The following is an 18290-nucleotide window of genomic DNA, read 5'->3' on the forward strand; positions in this document are numbered from 1 at the left end:
ATACAAAGCTAAATACAATATGGATGAATTATTCAAAAACATAATTTTGTGTGAATAAAGTCATAGACAAATATACCGTTTGATTATTTTTATGTAAAATTCAAAAGCTGGCAAACAAAATAATGTTCTAGTTAGGGTTTCCTATATAGGTACAAAATCTCCAAAGAAAGGGAATGGTTAATGTATAATTCAAGATATCACTTATGCCTCAGTAAGAGAGCTGCAATCAGTGAGTAGCATCTAAGAGGCTCTGAAGAATAGTAATGTTCTATCTCTTGGCCTTAGTGGTACATACAGGTGTTCACTTGCTGCCCTTTAATATGTGCATGTTCATCTGCATTCACTCTTTCTGTGTATACTATATTAAAACAAATTTTTAATTGCAGATTCCAAGGTCACAAAATGAGATATTTCAGTTCAATAGGTTAGGATGGCCCCAAGAAATGTGAATGTTTGTCAAGTTCCCATGATGATTTTGATAAAAGTAATCTGAGGACCATACTTCAAGTATCTGTTTATTATTTCTATGGGTTTGAACTCTTTGGTCTTGGAACTTGACATTTCACAAAGAGGTGCAACACGATTAAAGCAGGCAATTTATAATAAATAAACACACAACTCTTTCAATTCCAGAAATTATCACTTTACTATACAAAAAAACCTAAACATTTACAAAAGAAAATCAAAAGAAGTTGCATTTTTAGACCACTTTGGGAAAGTTACACAAGAGTCTGATGAACAAACAACATCATAAAACGTCTCCGTACCATATCAGTACCATCCAGAGAAATCCAATCAACCATTATACCATAGGTTGAAGTGTTTAGTACCTGAAAGTCAACCTAGTGCCCTCTTGGTTTATCGTTTGCCTATAACAATATAAAACCCTAACATCTTTACAAAACATGGAACTGTTGTCTATGAACTTTATAGGAATAAAATTTTGTTAAAGGAAATAAAATATCAAAAAGATGACATAGTTCAGCTGCCAATCAATATTAAGATGCATTAAGTTATAACAGTCAATCCAGCAACATTTTAATAATTATAGAAATGTGACTATAGTGTGCTGATATTCCAAGCAATCTTGTTATGGCATAGTTTTATTTTACATATATACAAATCATGTTATTGCATATACACATCAAGAAACTACTCCAGTCGTCACATCTCAAAGGTAGTGCCTATTTTTTAGGCAGAAATTTTCCTTTGGCTTCTTGCTCACAACAAGGGGCATAGGCAGCCATTTCTTTCCAAGAGTTCACTACATTCAAGGAAGTCTGGACTCCTAGCTTGTTGTTTTCCTCTTGGAATGATGAGCAGTACTGAGGATTTGAACTGATAAATAGTGTCTCTGATTGAACATTTCAAACATTAGCTACACTTTTGATTTCTGTGCTTCTACAAGACTGTATGACCCTTTCATGTTGGCTTTTCTAGCAAAGTAAATAATCATTCCAATGGCAGGTATGATTAAGGAGGATGCACAATAGAGCATGAGAAGTTCAGGAGAAAAATAGTGCTTGTTACTTTCTCTTCCTGGAAAATAACAAAATGGATGCAATTAATGTCTAGTATAAAAAGAAATTGTTTAATAATAATAGTTACATGTTTTATTTTAACAGTACAACTCGTTCTCTAAAGAGAAGTGAATCAAAGTAGGGATAGAACCAACAGGACCCAAAATGCATATTTCTTTGAATTATTCAAATAATCAGTTAGCAGTTGCTATGGTCATGATGAGTCTAAAGATGACAGTTGTTGATTTCCACAAACTTGGATTCAAATAGATTCAGGTTCAATAGCAGAATGGAAGGAAGGGCACAACTTTTTAGGGCTCATTTAGAAGAGCAAGAATTGGAGAAGAGGGTTTGCTTTGGGAAGTAGAAACATATACTAAAGAAGTAGGACTCTGATCATTATGAATTAAAATAACTAAACAGTTCTCCAAGAAAAGCCTTGTAACACCTAGAGTGTAACCATTATAGTCAAACACCACATATAAGATAGTAAGGGAAAGAATTCTTATCGATGGCTTTTTTAGAGATATATAGAAAACTTTATATTTTGTATTTCTGAAGTAGGGCATCTTAATATACATTATTCCTCTTCAGTATTTATATCACTTCTTGATAATATGAAGTTTTTTGGATAGCATTATGTTTTAGCTTAAATGTGACTTACTCAGAGAGACATTCTCTGACCTGCATCTCCTCCAGCCTAAATAAGAAACCCTAATATAGTTTTTTTCCTAATATAGTTTTATAACTCACTACACTTTCCCTCCATAGCTCTAATAACAGCTTATAGTTAAACATTTGTTTGTTTGATTATCTATTAATTTTGGCTTCCTCCTTCAGACTGTGAATTCCGTAAGCACATGTATCTAGTTTCTTTTTGATCCACCACTGAATAGCCAGTACCTGGCTCCCTGCTTGGAGTAGCTTGCACCCAATAAATATCTTTTGATTAGTAATATATTTTTTTCTTTCTACATCCTGTCATTTTGTCATTTTGTTGTAAATTGGGTACATAAGATAATAGTATACAAAAACTTTAAAATTAGTACTCTTTCTACTTACAAAAATCATTTGACAGCTACAATACTATTTAATATCTTAATCTTATAAGAACATCTATAGAAGATAGCATGGTATTTACTGAAGTTTCATCTCTATTTATATTTACGTTTGTACAACACTGTATGACCTCACGAATATTGTTTCTTCAAGTGACATATATATTGTCTCAGTCCTGGAAGAAATGAGTGATTTGACCTTTATGATCATTGCTTTACTTCTAGGAGTTTCTAATCACTGGAGATCAACCAAGAAGAAAAGAATCACTGGAGTCAGATGACGGGAAGTCCATTTTTTTGAATTATTGAGGTCAAAAACACTTCACCATAAACATAATGATAATTGCCTTATTTTTCTACTTTCCCTTGCTAGAGTAGAACTAGTCAGAGTACAAGGGTAATATTTTAATAGAATTTCCATTATCATAATTATGGTTAGGCATCAATATTGATAACCTGCTGAGCAATGGTATCTCTGCTCCTATTGTTTTGTTTTCAATTTAATAAATATTATCTTTTGCCTTTGGTTTTCCCCTCAGATATCTGCAGTAAAATACAAATTCGCTGCTGAGTTGGTTACCAGGGCAACCTTCAAATACAATTTTCTATTAGCTGTATCAACACTGAAAATCCTAAAGACTCCCAACCATTTCTATCACTGGAATACATTCAAGCAAATGTATTTGTAAAAAAAAACAAACCAAAATTAATTTTAAAACTCAGCTAACTACAAAAGATGACTAGTTGAAAATTCCCAGGAAAAATGTCAAATTTTTGTTTCCATTCATTTGTAGTTATTTTAAACCATATTTAGTTTGGGGGTTCTAGCTGAGTGCCTAATGTGCTTTAATTTGTTCATTTAAATAATGAGTGAAAAATGGCAAATATGTAAGTTACTAACTTAATAAAGCAATTAGAAAAGACAGCAATGTATGAGAGATAAAAAGTGGAGAAGAAGCTTTGGTATGTCTTTAAAAGAGAATCGTTAGCTACAAAAAGCAATATAAAAATGTTAGGAGTCCAAGTTCCTGGGACTAGGCTTAATTAAAGGTGTTCTGGAGGCATTGAGGATTAAATAGGAATAAATGAATTTCAACCTACTCATAACCAAGATCTCAATCCATCCAGAAACATCCCCAACCTCATTGGAAGCACTGATTACATACACCCCTGTGTCACTTTGAGTAACATGATACAAGGTAAATGTTCCATTCTTTGAACACATAGTAACTTCATTGGCCAGATCAACTCTTTTCAGGATAATCACTGCAGGTGGATGACTAAAAGTTTTACATGTAATCGTGATATTTTCCCCTTCTTTAACATTTCTACATGGATGTATTGATATTGTCGTGTTCTGAGGAGGTACCATGAAGACAAGAAAACATATGGTAAGGTCTTGTAATCTTGAGAGATTTGGTCAGATGAGTAAAATTTTTACCCATTTTCTGACCCACGTTTAAATTTTCTTTACACTGATGAGTAGTTGCTAACTCTGAGAGCCCAGTGCCAGAGGCTCTTAAGAATTGGCATTTGATTGCAAGAATGTTCACTTCAATTTTGGCTTCCAACACACAGTGGGAGCTCATTAGCACTCAAGGAGTGGGGGACAGAGTAGTAAAGGCTGACATTCTGCTTCCACTGATAAGATCAACAGATCCTACTGTGTGTTCACACGAGGAGTTAGGAGATTAAGAGGCTTCTGAAGTTTCTCTGCTGGGGTCACTGCCCCCTCCCTCCCTCTCTCCATCAGAATAGGGTAAAATGGACAAGGAGCTTGGATTTTCTAAGGAGACAGTTCTGTAGTCTAGAGTTTCCTTTATGTTGTCCAGCATTAAGATCACCATACTCAATTATTATCCTGAAGAGAGTCAATCCAGAAAATATGTAGTTACTGCGTGTTCAGAGAGTGGCACTCTCTTCTGGTAGGAAGGAAAAGGGTCTGGATAGAACCTTTCTTTTTCCACGTGCCAATTCTACTTCTCTAGTTTCCTTATAACCCCCAGGGAAAGGTTTTGAAAATACATTTAAACACTTTGGAAATGCAGGACCTCAGAGACCAATGATGAATTGTCAACGTTTAAAAAAGCAAACGGGAATTCTACACTGACCAATGATTGATTAATGTCAACTTCCTGGCTGAACTCCATAGGATAGAGCAGCTGTGCATGATTATTTCAGGAAACACTAAGAAATAACCATAATCATCATGGAATTCAGTTCCATTTTGCCCACTCATTCACCTAATCCTTGAAATTCGTTACAATTCACCAAGCCTCTGACCAATTATAAAAAATAATAAAAAACAAAAACAAAAAACAAACCTTTAACATCAAGTGTTATGCTTCTTAATTGCAAGCCAACTTCATTTTTAGATTCACATTCGTATACTCCCGCATCCTCCAACTGGGCCCTGTGGATGGTATATGCACCATCTGTAGACTTCAGCACTATGTAGCCTGACTCTGCTTTTTTCTTCAGGATTATCAAAGTTTGGGGAACATTTCCACATGTACAGGAGATAATGACAGTGTCTCCTTCCTTGACACTCTCAGAAGGAAAAGCTGTAAGTCGTATATCTTTTGGAGCAACTGTGGAAAGAATTTAAAGATATCTCTGACTGAATGAAATATAAACCAATCCCATATTAATTTAACGACAGTAACAATAGCTGTCAAGATGGTATTTGTGCTTACTGTTTGCATTAAATATTTAGAGGGGTAATTAAAGAAGTCAAGCATTTACTGGATTGTTGTAAATGATCACATTTTTAATGAAAGAAGACAACTCTTATACTTCTTTCATGTCCCTTAATATAATTCTTTACCCAGCCTAGCCAACGAATAAGTGTTTTAAAAACAGCTGTAGATTTCAAATGTGAAAAAGAACTTTTTTTTTTGTCACACTGCTGTGCAAATATTTCTTTAAGTATAAAGGCCTTTACAGGCTTCTGAGTTCTGAGCTGGACAATCCCAGATCAAGAAATTAAGCTGTGCTTACAATCCTTAACAACACCAATTATCCTGGGCTAAGTACTTGACATACAACATCTCTGTTAATATGCAACCCGTGGAGGGAGGTACCACATCAACATTTTATAAGTGAGATTCCCATTAAGTTCATCTGTTTTGTGACTTGATTTGATACTCTTTCCCCAACCAGAGCTACATCCTAAGGGCTTTCTTTAAGGTAGTGCATTGCCCTGCCAAGGTTCTTCCTTTAAAATACAAATTATTATTGTAATGATGTAACAAGAAAGTCACTAATATCTTAGTGGAAACAATACCAAGGGGTAAGAGAGGAACTGACAGCTCTAGTGAAGAAGAGAACCTTGAACCCCCAAAGGGAAGGTATGAGGGAAATCCAAGTCACTTCATGATTTTGCCCAAAACTGCCTACAGCTTCATCCTGTCAACTAGGGATTGTTTTGTTCTCAGTCTTGCCTCTCCATCCTGGCAAGAATGGGTCTGGATCTGCTAACTTCATCCACCCTAGTGATTCTATGCCATTAAACTGATAAACCAGAGGGCATGGTCACTGCTACTCAATCTCAGAGTTTATAAAATTGTTTAAGTGCCTTCTTAGGCTTCTAAGCACATACTAGCAGGCATCTTGTGAGATTACCACTCAGAGTTTAATCCAGCTAGATAAGGTAGCTTTAGGCCTAAGTAATTTCAAAATACATATATACATCTTCCTATCCTTATTTCAATGCCATAATCAACGCCTTGTAAGTGTAACTGGAACTCTTGGCACAGTTCCTGGATTCCACCTGTGGTTGAAAGAATTTTAGGATAAGTGACTTGGAGTGGCTCATGCGGAAGTGCTATTCCAGGAGCTTTCCATGCAGAGGAAACACCATGAGCTCTTCAAAATGCTCAGTGCATTCTGTTTTAGTAAAAATTTTGTTTGTTTCAAAAAGGACTTTGTTCAAAGCCAGTAACACAACCAAAATAAGACAAGCAATCATAACTCATTTGATCACTTAGCTCACCTTGGATAATTAATTCAACTTCTTTTCTGCTTATTCCAACCTGGTTAATGCCTTCACAGACATAAATACCAGAATCTTCCATTTTTGTAGACGTTAAGGTAAGAGTGGTGTTCTCAGAAAGAGGCTGTAGATCCCCATTACTTAGCAGCCTGCTCCACAGGATTTTCGGAGCTGGAAGGCCATCGCTAGAGCATGTCATATTCACAGATCTACCTTCCTCCAGGATGGAGGAGGGGCTGACCAAGATGGTTGTATCCCCGGGAGCAACTGAAAAGGTAGGGACACTTGTTAGCTTGACTCTTTATACGCCGAGTTCCAAAGAGTTTTGATAATGTTGCGAAACTGGGCTATGGATTCGCGGATTAGAACAATTTATAAATCTTGGTAACTTTCCAAAAGAGGTTTCTGTCCCCATTTACTTTAGCAGATACAGAACGATAGAGAGTAGAATATGGACACATCCTGGATATTTTCCAATGGAAATAAATTCTATAGAAACTCTCTTACTATCAAAGAATGGATGATCAATGATAGTATATATTGACATTTATGGTACATTAAACATGACCATGAACTATGTGAATCACCTATGAAAAGGTGGACTCTATTTTTCTACCTCTTGAATCCAGGCTGTCCTTGTCACTAACCTTGACCAATATATCCTGGAAGAAGTAACACAGTAGGACTTCCAAGCCCAGGCCCCAAGAGGCCCCTTTCATGATCACCCTCTTGAAATACTGCACTCTGGTGACTAAACCTAGGCTACCTTCCTTGAGAGACACCACATGGAGAAAGAAAGGGCAAGAAACACCAGAGAAGGCCCAGACATGTGAGTGAGGCCACCTGGGACCATCCCCCACTGACCTGCCAACTGACTGACAAGGCATGAATGAGCTCATCTAATACCACATTGAACAAACTGCCCATCTGACCTCTTCCCAAATTGCCAGCTTAGAATCATAAGCCAATAAACAGTTGTTTTAAGCACTGGGGGTGGTTTGTTGTAATAATCATTATTTTGTTGTTCCTTTTCAATAATTTTTTCCACAATGGTTTTAACTATCAACCTCATGTTAACTCTTGCCTGGCAACCATGATTTTAAAAAATTCATATTAAATTGTGGATACATCATGCATGTACTTACCATTAACATATAACATCTGTGTACTCTGCCTTTGTTTGGGTTCAAATTCCATTTCATCAATAGGTAACTTAGCCAGACAAACAAGAACTTTTCCAGTATCTTCAGTGGTGGGGATGAAGGTCATTTCCAAACTCTTGGTCTCTAGGGATTTCTTACTTACATCTTCCAAAAAGATTTTATTCTTCATAATACTCTCCCCTTTAAGTAATTCAATTTCCAGTCGGTCAAAAGGATACACATCAGGAACCTTACAGCTTACAGTGACTGGGTTTCCACTCACTAACAGACCACTCATCTCAATTTCTGGATCTCTAAGGAAGGCTGCAAATGTCAAGCAAAAATGATGTTTATATGTGACAGTCAAGGAAAAACAGAACTAATCTCTATTAAATGCAAACGTCTCAAAATGCAGATTTTAATTCACCTGGGATAGGATGATCACTAATATATAAATAACAACATTAAGTATAAATATTTATGACATTAAATATAAATAACACTGGAAACAAAAAATACCTAGCACATCAAATCATCAGGTAATAAATATACTTCTTATTCTTCTCTAGTGATGCAATCTTGCTGACAGCTATGGACTGGTCTTTTCAATGGACATGGCAGCTTCCACCATCCTATTTAGTAACTATATATTTTAAACATCTTAAATATTTTCCAGGATGTATTGGATATTTACTATGTGCTAGTCCCTTAACATTCATTATCTCAGTCTTCAAAACGGCATAATCTAATGGGTATTAACTTATTTTACAGCTAGACAAACTTATAGAGAATGTATTTTACAGCTAGGGAAACATAGAGGCTAAGAGTCTGCCATTTGGCATCATATCCAGTAAGTTACTGAGCTGAGATCAGAATCTCTATTTCCTGGAGCTCAGAGCCCAGGCTTGGTTTCACAGAGCCACGCAGCCTCTCATCTCAAATAAGACCCAAGGGCACTTCTCAGTTTAGACATTTTCATTTGCAACGGCCAAGTTTAGGCAGAAAGTCTTAAATGTTCCTTGGATCATACTTGTAGTTAAGAAAGAACTATGAGATTTAGATTCTGAATAACATTTATAACACATCTTATGCAAATCAATAGAAGTGAGATCAGAGTGGTTATCAAGAACAAGAGCCATGCTAAACTTTTTTTCTCCTTAAGCAAAATGTTGTTAAAGTGATACATTCTCTAATGTTTCTGTACGATGGGAAGGCTTCACTGCTGGGAATGTGCCTACATCAGCAGGTCCTGGACTCTTGGTAATATGATAATGCAATAAATTTACCCTTCCTCTGAGAGATTCAAATCCCTTTAAGGACATACTCTAACTCATGCTGAACAAACTCCTGAGGGGTAACACAAGATTGGGCAGGATTTCTGGAGGAAAATCTCTACAATTGTTCTCTTGAATTCCACTAAATCAAAACAAGGCAGAATAACCTTCTCAAAAGTGTAACTTTAGGATCACTTTGCATATTTTCTCCCTCGTTCATTATAAACCGAGGAACTCCGGCAATGTCAATGCATAGAGATTTGAGGCTGTAAAGGATTTTTGTTAAGGTGACAAGAACAGCAAGAAAAAGTGTAGTGTACGTATGGGGTGTAAATCAATATTGAAATCTAGTGCAGTCTCCTGGTTCTACTTTTTATCTGCCACTGACCATCCCCAGTGACCAATCGAACTCCCTGGCTTTCTCTTGCTCCCCATTGCCTCATTTCTCCCATCCTGCCAATCGGCTTTCAAATGTGCCTTCAAAACAGTATGCTTGGGCCTCACCCCCAATTCAAATAATTGAGCAGCAGTCATCCCACCCTGTTACCTGAGTGGATACTGACTCCACTCCTTGCACACGACCACCTCTGTACACCCCACATACACCCAGAGGGGGATGGGAAGCAGGGAGCATGCAGTGTGCTCAAGTCCATGATGAGAGAGTATCGACAAGACACAACCTAAGCATTGTGGATGCTGGGTTCATATGTAATATCTACTTAAGATTTAGGCCAATTAAGTTACATCAAAAATTCTGGTTCAGAGATTTAGGAACCATTCACAATGTTAAATTCCCCTTCTAAACACAAGGATCTTGTCGTGTATCACAGATTCGCATTCTGTTTCTTCCAGTGGAACTGGGAACAACAATGGCAAAACAGCAAACAATTCTGAAAACCACTTACAGTAGAGCTCCACATGGATTCCCTTTTCCAGTTTCTTATGCCCACATGTCACGGTGCACAGATAAAAATGTTCATTCTCAAATCTCACAGGGCTCAGGGTCAACGTGGACTTGGACCCCTCGCTCCTCACCTTCCCGTTCAGAGGGCTGTCTATCTGGGTTCTCCAAGAGAAAGATGGGGACTCGCAACCCATGACATCACAGGTCAACACAACTGAGTCGCCAATCTGAGCAGCAATCTGGGATCCAGGAGAGATCTCTACAGTAAACATTTTCTCTGGGGGATAAAAGAACAAGACGAAAAGAAGATAAGATTCTTTTCTTCTTTCACCACCGCTCAATATATGGTCTTTTTTTTTTTCCTGGCCTCTTTTCAGCTAACATCTATGCCAGGAATAAATTACTCCTTTCCACCTTGGGACCTTCAGAAATGAAACCACATCTTTTAAGAACAGATGCACAAGATGCTGTTGATTCATTCATTCAACAGAATGAATAAGGATAAAAATTTGTCAAGACAGAGATTGGCATCTTTTCAACCAAAAAAATTCATTCTCCACTCAAATGTAGTTTATCAAATCCCTGTAACGGTGGAACAGCTCAAAAATATAAGAGGTTCCAGTGTGTCAAGCATTGTGTAAACCACTTTACATATATTATCTCATTTAATCCTCACAACTTCATGAACTGGTACTATTAATTCTGTCTCCCTCTCCTCCTCTTCTTCCTCCTCCTCTTTCTTCTTGTGGAAAAATGATAAATAACCTCACCCAGCTTACAAGTGGCAAAATTAGGACTTGAAGCCAGGTGGGTCTGATTCAAGATCCCAGCTTTTCAATTGCTTGAACAACTAAATCAAATCATCCTCATGCGGAGATAAAACAAAATCTAAGAAAAGTACTGAAAAAAAGCTATACAAATATGTCTTCTGATTAGAAGCAATACCCGTAACAGACCAGCACTTAGAGCTTCTGTATCAACAGAATAAAGCTGTACCATTGAAAGTCACACAGAGTCACACTGAAAGCAAAGTCAAAATCTAAGCATTAAAGTGGTATGCAGGCCACCTCTTAAATTTGTTTGATACAATATAAAAAATTTTTACTATTGACTCAGGGGCTGAAAACTGAGATGCCAGGGCAAACTCCTAAGTCTCAGATATCCAGAAAAGCTCTTTGGCTGCCAGTGCCATCCCTGCTAGTTGTTTCTGACTAGATTGTGAAGAGTTTTATGTGACTATTTTAAGAAATGTGAATTTTAATTTATATGCAGTTAGGGTTTGGTTGAAGTCATATAAAATGTGCACCTTTCTTGTTTAAGGTAGATAACTCTGGTAGCAGTGCATAGGATTATGTTGGGGGACAGAATGATAGCAGGGTGACCATTTAAAGACAATTAGCTATAGTTGAAAAACCATGGAGTTTGGGGTTTAAATGGGTCTCTGTTAAATGCCACTAATGAGCTATGTGACTCTAGGCAAATTGTCAACTATTCTGTGCCTGTGTTTTTATTCGTCTCATAAGGTTGTGGTAAAGAAAAAAGACATAACATTTATAAAGTGGAAAGAGAATTCCTGGCAAATATTAGATGTACAAGCAATAAGGGTCATTATTAATCTCTGGGAGACACTATTCTCTCATCTGTAAAATGGATATAAAATACGTACTCGTTAGTTATTTTTTTTTTTTTTTTTAAACATCTTTATTGAAGTGTAATTGCTTTACAATACTCGTTAGTTATTTCTTGAAGATTAGAGGAAACATATGTAAAGTGCCTGGAATATAGCTGGTGGTCAGTGGATGTTATTTATTGATAAGAACATCTTTCAAGAGTCCAAGTGAGAGATGATAAACTAAGGCAATGACAAGAGGGTTGAAGAAAAGAGGTCAGATCCTAGGGATCATATTGAGGTAGAACTGACAGGTTTTGGTGATATGGAATAGGAACATGAATTTCAGAGTAAACAGCATATAATACATAGTTCAAATCTTGGGAGTCCAGAGTTAGAAGGGAGGAGGACCAGGTGTGGGAATCTGAGAATACTAATATTCAAGGGGCAGAAGGAAGAGAGAAAGCCAAGGAATGAGGCAGTGAAAGAATGATGAGAAATGGAAAGGAACCAGAAAAGCAGGGCCATGGAAGTTCTGGCAGGAAAGATTTCCAAGAAGCATGAGTAAGATGAATATATAATTGTATTAAAGTACATGACAATCAGATGGATCATCAATAAAAGTTAACAAAGTAATTTTGGCATTGAAGCTATTTCACTATTGCTTAAATCCGAATGACGGCCGCTTTATCAGTCCTTTTTTACACATTCTGCTTACCTTGAACAATTAATTTCACCTCTTTTCTGTCTTTCCCAACCAGATTAACTCCTTCACACACATAAATTCCAGAATCTTCCATCCTCATAGCAATTAAAGTAAGAGTTGCATTCTCAGAAAGGAGCTGTAGATTCCCATTGTCTAATTTCTTGCTCCAGAAAATCTGTGGAGCTGGTAGACCTTCACTGGTACATGTCATCGTCACGGAGTCACCTTCTTGCAGGCTTGTGGAGGGATTCACAGATATAATTGTGTCCTTGGGTGAGACTGAGAAGGCAGGGCACAATAGTAGTCATTGCTAAGCATCATCTTGATCCAATAGGGCTACTGTATTTCTCTCATACACTTTATTTACATGCTTTCACAAATTTGACAAACTTTCTCTGCCAAACTAGTGTAAAGAATTGCTGAGTTGGGCTTCCCTGGTGGCGCAGTGGTTGAGAATCTGCCTGCCAATGCAGGGGACACGGGTTTGAGCCCTGGTCTGGGGAGATCCCACATGCCGCGGAGCAACTAGGGCCGTGAGCCACAACTACTGAGCCTGCATGTCTGGAGCCTGTGCTCCGCAACAAGAGAGGCCGCGATAGTGAGAGGCCCGCGCACCGCGATGAAGAGTGGCCCCCGCTCGCCGCAACTAGAGAAAACCCTCGCACAGAAACGAAGACCCAACACAGCCAAAAGTTTAATAATTAATTAATTAATTAATTTTAAAAAAGAATTGCTGAGTCATAAAAATTAGTCAATCCAGTTTCTGACTAATTTGATGGAGTTACTTTTTTTGATGTTTGGTGTTTTCAGATGGCCATAGATACTCAGAAATTAAGAAAACCCTTAGAATAATGTGGTTCAATCTCCCAGGTAAGGTAGAAGTTCCGGCTCAGCTTCCTTGCCAAAGGTTCATTCAAGTCAGCTTCAACACTTACGGTGCGAGGAAATCCACTGCCTTATAGTAAATACAGTCCATTTGATTTTTGGACAGCTCTAATTATTAGAACATTTTCCCTTTATTGAGCTGAACTCTTCCTCTTTGTAACTAACTTTTATACACCGGTCATAGTTCAGTCCTCTACTGCTAAAGAATATATCAAATCCCACTTCTACATGACTGTCTTTCAAATACTTAGTTATAGCTCTCACTTCCAAGTTTTATATTCTCTAGCAAAAATATCTATTTTGACTATTCTTCTCAAAACATTGATAAAACCTTTCCATCTCATTCTCTTTCAGCTAAACATGTTATAGAAGGCAATACTTCTTTTAAGTATGGTGTCAAAGCAGACCAGAGCATTTTAGTCTAGAACAAAGCACAGTGAGTCCACTCCTACCAATTTGGGGATTTCAAGACTGCCTCAGCTCCCCCAGCCGTCTCAGGGAGCATGGAGACAATCAAACCTCATCTCCTCTCTCTCGCCCCACACATATGTGTCCAGGTGAGCATACATATATGCACTCACACACAGAATAAGTGCCCACCTTGTAAAATCTCTATATCTTGATATTTCAAGGCATGGTATAAGTGTTTACGAAACATGATTAAAAACATTTTATCACTTGAGCCTATTTCCTACTACCCAATCAGGTGGTATTAGTAGTCCTCTTTGATAGACTGCGAAATTAAGTGACCCAAATTCGCACAGTTAGTGGAGCCAGAGCTTAAGCTCAACTCTTCTCAACACAAATTTGGTGCGCTTTTTATTAAATTATGCTATTGACAAAAATTATGCTCTCAATGAATCAAAATGGTGTAAAAACTACAAACGCGTTTCTTCTTGACTTTAGCTGCTAAGTTTACTGCTGTATAGATCCAAGACTAAATTCCCATAGACTTTACACAAGTACTTACTGTAGACTTGCAGTTTTTTTGTAGTCTCCCTTACTTGGGGTTGAGAATCAATTTCATTAATGTGTAATGTAGCTTGACAAACAAGAGCTTTCCCAATATCCTCATCAATAGGAGTGAAGGTTACTTCCAAACTCTTCGTTTCCTGGGACTTCATTTCTGAAACTTCCAGGAAGTTCTGTGTCTTCACGGAACGGTTGCCCTTCAGTAATTCTATCTCCAGCCTTTCAAATGGGTAAACATCAGGGACCAAACACGTGACTGTGACTGGCTTCCCAACCTCCAGGGGGCCACTCAAATGAATCTCTGGGTCCTTAGGGAAAGCTGCAACGTTCAAACAAATACATGCAAATGGACTTTTTGTTCATGTTGTATGAGGTTCCTTACTAATTTAAATCAATGTAAACTAAATCTAATATGTTTGCGAATACAGTCTTAATACAGCAGAATTAATTGTTTAAATAGCCTTTCATGGTTTGGGGTAGGTTCAAGAACTGGAATCTTCTGTTAGAGAGTTCAGTTCTGACGCTGCATGTACTAAGTGTTGCATGTTATCAGAGTAAAAGGAGGGAGAAGAAGTTCATGTTTACTGAATACTTATGTGTGCCCATCATTGTGCTATTCATTTAACACCAATGACTTTATTTTATCCTCACAACAACCCTAAGAAATAGATACCACAATTCATAGATACGAAAACATAAACTTAGCACAGGTGCATAACTTTCCTAAGGTCACACAGCTAGTAATGGTAAAGCTGGGATTTAAACTCAGGATTTTTATTATTCTGTACTGCTATTGAAGATTTTTTTTATGTTATATCACATTCTCTTATTTTAGTGAGGGCAGATATATTTCATTTTACGGATAAGGAACCTGAGGCTTAGAATATCATTGCAAAGAATAGTTATTGGGCAAGATATGCTAAGAAATGAAAAGAACAACTCTAAATAATTGGCTTCTGAAAAATGGTGCCTCTGACAGGCATTCATCCACCAGAAAGGTACACCTGTGCAGTCTTTAAATTCTGGAAGGCGTATTTGCCTCCCAAAATGCCTAACTCAAAGTCTAACTAATACTCCACTTGAACTTTTTAGTGTCAAGGGACACACTAGTTCAGTCAGCCATTGCTTTCCTTGCAAGGCTACTTTTCATTGCAAACCGCCAGGATGGTAACACATTGGCTAGATTCAAGACTGTGAAATAAGAATACAAAGTTTCCAACTCTAAAGAATATTACAATCAAATGTGGAATGGAGACAGGACTGTTACACATAATGAAAGACAGACATTCTTGAAAAAAAAACAAAAAACTTCAGCCAAGATAATTAAAGCCAGAAGGGCCTTCATTTCTCTTTTTAAATCTTCAACTATTTGGTACTTGAGAGGAAAGGCAAAGGAACTGGAAATATTTTGCTTTGTGAAGAAACAGTATTTTTCATTTTTCCACCAATAGTCCTGTCCCTCATATTCTGAAAGAAATGCGCTTATACTCCACATAGTTTGCTGTCAGTTAATACAAGAACTCACTACTTTCCCCTGTATTTACATAAGGGGGCCTTTCAAGGAGCTCAGGAGGCTGCACAGACATAAACTCTGCATGTACAACCAGCATAATTGAAAGCAGCCGGCCAGGCACAGTTTCTTGGGAAGCACTAGCAACATACTGGCTTCTTGAAGAATCAGTTAAGGTTACTGGACAAAGTTGGCTCCACTACAGCAGAAGAGAAGCAACATAAGTAGAAAAGATAATGAAATGAGGTCTTCCTGAAGAGATGACTATCAAGGATTCCAGTATTTTGGAAAGAGCAGTAACCAGAATGCAAGTGATTTATTTCAGGTTATTGTTTCACTCCTTTTGTTAACTTTCTTTGCTGGATTGAGAATGGATTGGGATACATTTTGGTAGGCTGGTAAATGAGGGGTATTCATTCACATTCACAAGGCAAATCTAGTTCATTATACAAATATCTTTGAGGTTGAGCGATTGAGCATTAAGACTTAATGGCACCAAACAAAAACAAAAACAAAAACAAAACCTCCTAAATTTATCTCTGCCAAAGTCAAATGAGTGAAATGTTTGTAGATATTTTTCTTCTATCTAAAGGGGAAAATTTTGTACAGAAGCCCATTACTAAATTATAGATCCCCTGATTAATCTTTAAATTAATTTTAAGCACCAAATTGCATAAGAATAAATAAATGGGAAACCCCTGAAGTATGGAATTCATAAATCATTTAGACACATGGACAAGTAAACATATAAGGATATAATTGAATAGAAAATTTTTTAAATAAAATAAACAGAACCTTAGAGATCTTCACTTTATTGTTAAGAAAACTGAAGCCCAGAGAAGTTGAGTCTAACCCATGGTCACCATGTTTGTGGCAGAGTTGGAAATAGAAGCTAGGATTTGGGTCTCTGGTCTAGTGCTAGGTTCAGCTGTCTCTAGCCTTCTCGGTACACTAGGTCCTCTAGCCAAGAATCTGGACATGAATATACTTTTTTCTTTCTTTTCTTTCAAAACTATCCTTTTAAAAACTTATTTTAAAGCAAAATGGAGAGAAAATCAAATATTCTCTAAAGTACTCACAGTAGATCTCCACTGGGATTCCTTTTTCCAGTTTCTGAGACTCACAAATCACTGTGCACAGGTAATAGTGTTCATTACCCAGACTAACAGGATCCATGGTCAGCGTGGATTTGGTCCCCTCATTTCTCACCTTCCCGTTCAGCGGACTGTCTATCTGAGTTCTCCAGGAGAACGATGGTGACTCGCAGCCTGTTGTGCTACAAGTCAGTGAGATGGAGTCACCAATCTGAGCAATAATTTTGGATTCAGGGAAGATGTCGATTTTAAAAGCTTGAGCTGTGAAGGCAAAAAGGAAAAAACAAACACTGGTTTGTTGAGTATTCTAGGCCTTCTTCTCTGTTCTAGTATAGCACCCAAAATACAATTGGCTGATCTCTAAACTGCTTCCAACTAATGCAAGGCAACATTGGAGTCACTTTCAAAAGAAGGTGTTGAAATCACCTTCGCTTAGGAGAACTCTCACTCTGACCTTGATGCCCATTTATCAGAGGTGTTTTGTCACTAGCTAAGTTTGCTCTCATTATCAAGTGCAGGAAACTAAAGAGACAGACCTTCCTAGAAATAGAATCCAATTACTCATTTGACATTGGAAAAAGGTATCCAAAAAACATCAACTTTGCAGCTCTAAGTATGACAATATAAATGGTGTCTAACAATACTCAATAGCACAGTAAAAGTTAGGTTAAATTAAGTTTTCCCACACTTTAAAAATCCTAGTGCCTTTCTTTACGACCATAACAAAACTGACTGAAGCCAAAATCAGGGCTAAAATGGAATGTTAGCATTTGGAACAAATCAAGGAGAAGAACTTACAAACTGCAAACACCATCCAAAGTATATTTGAGGCTCCAAAGATCACAGCCATCTTCCTAGGCATTTTAAGTTGCTGTTGTTATGAGAAAATAATGGTTCCAAAACCCTTCTTTCTGTCCCCACTGAAAGTGCCTGGGAAGTCTTGAGCTCCTAAAGCCAGTGAGGTTCAGTGAGGAATGAAATAGAAAGTCTGCTCTTTATAAAGGGTCTTGTTGCAGAGACACGGAGGCGGAGGGAAATCCCTTCAAGGGGAAACCCGGAGCAGAGCCAGAAAAAAAATTTAACTGACACCCAGCCAAGTCCAGTATTAACCCCTTCCGTTGCTCTCAGTACTGAAACTACTATCTCTGCCCTAGAAAAAGAAAACACTTCCAAGGCTATAAAATTAAAACTTTTCCTGATTTTTCATTCCAAAAGGATATCTTTGCATGAAATATATAAAGTAATGCTTGTGGCAGAATGAGGCTTTCTGACTCCAATGGGGAAAAGAAAGAGAGAAAAATAGTAAACTACACTCTAGTTTTTGAAGTGGCTAAACAAGCACTGTCATGTGAACTGATTTTTCTCCATTAGGAAGATATATTTGCAATTCTAAAACAGGGACTAAATTTTTTCTTGCAAAAAAAAGGAAAAGATCTTTTCTTTTGATGAGTTATTTTTTAAAAGAGAGACAGCATAGTTTCTTAGTTTTATACTTTTTATTCACAACATAGTTTTTTTGACAACAAACATCCAGCTTCTGAAATGATTTTCTTGAGTAGAGAATAAAGGGACACTACCAGAACAAGAGAAAGAATTTTCCTCTTCTGTTTTAGAAAAGTTAC

At 37.3% G+C, this 18290-nt stretch overlaps 1 protein-coding gene across 1 annotated transcript; it reads right to left on the reverse strand.

Annotated features, from left to right (window-relative positions):
* Positions 1 to 627: 627 nt before the first annotated feature.
* VCAM1 (vascular cell adhesion molecule 1) lies at positions 628 to 17659 on the reverse strand. Its single transcript, XM_061183791.1, has 9 exons — positions 17467 to 17659; positions 16654 to 16929; positions 14063 to 14383; positions 12220 to 12486; positions 9894 to 10169; positions 7718 to 8038; positions 6573 to 6839; positions 4903 to 5169; positions 628 to 1539 (listed from the first exon to the last, which is right to left on the reverse strand). Exons 1-9 carry the CDS (start codon positions 17528 to 17530, stop codon positions 1379 to 1381), a joined length of 2220 nt encoding a protein of 739 aa, XP_061039774.1. The 5' UTR covers positions 17531 to 17659; the 3' UTR covers positions 628 to 1378.
* Positions 17660 to 18290: the final 631 nt, after the last annotated feature.

The sequence above is a fragment of the Eubalaena glacialis genome, chromosome 3 (assembly GCF_028564815.1).
Source record: "Eubalaena glacialis isolate mEubGla1 chromosome 3, mEubGla1.1.hap2.+ XY, whole genome shotgun sequence".
NCBI lineage: Eukaryota > Metazoa > Chordata > Mammalia > Artiodactyla > Balaenidae > Eubalaena > Eubalaena glacialis.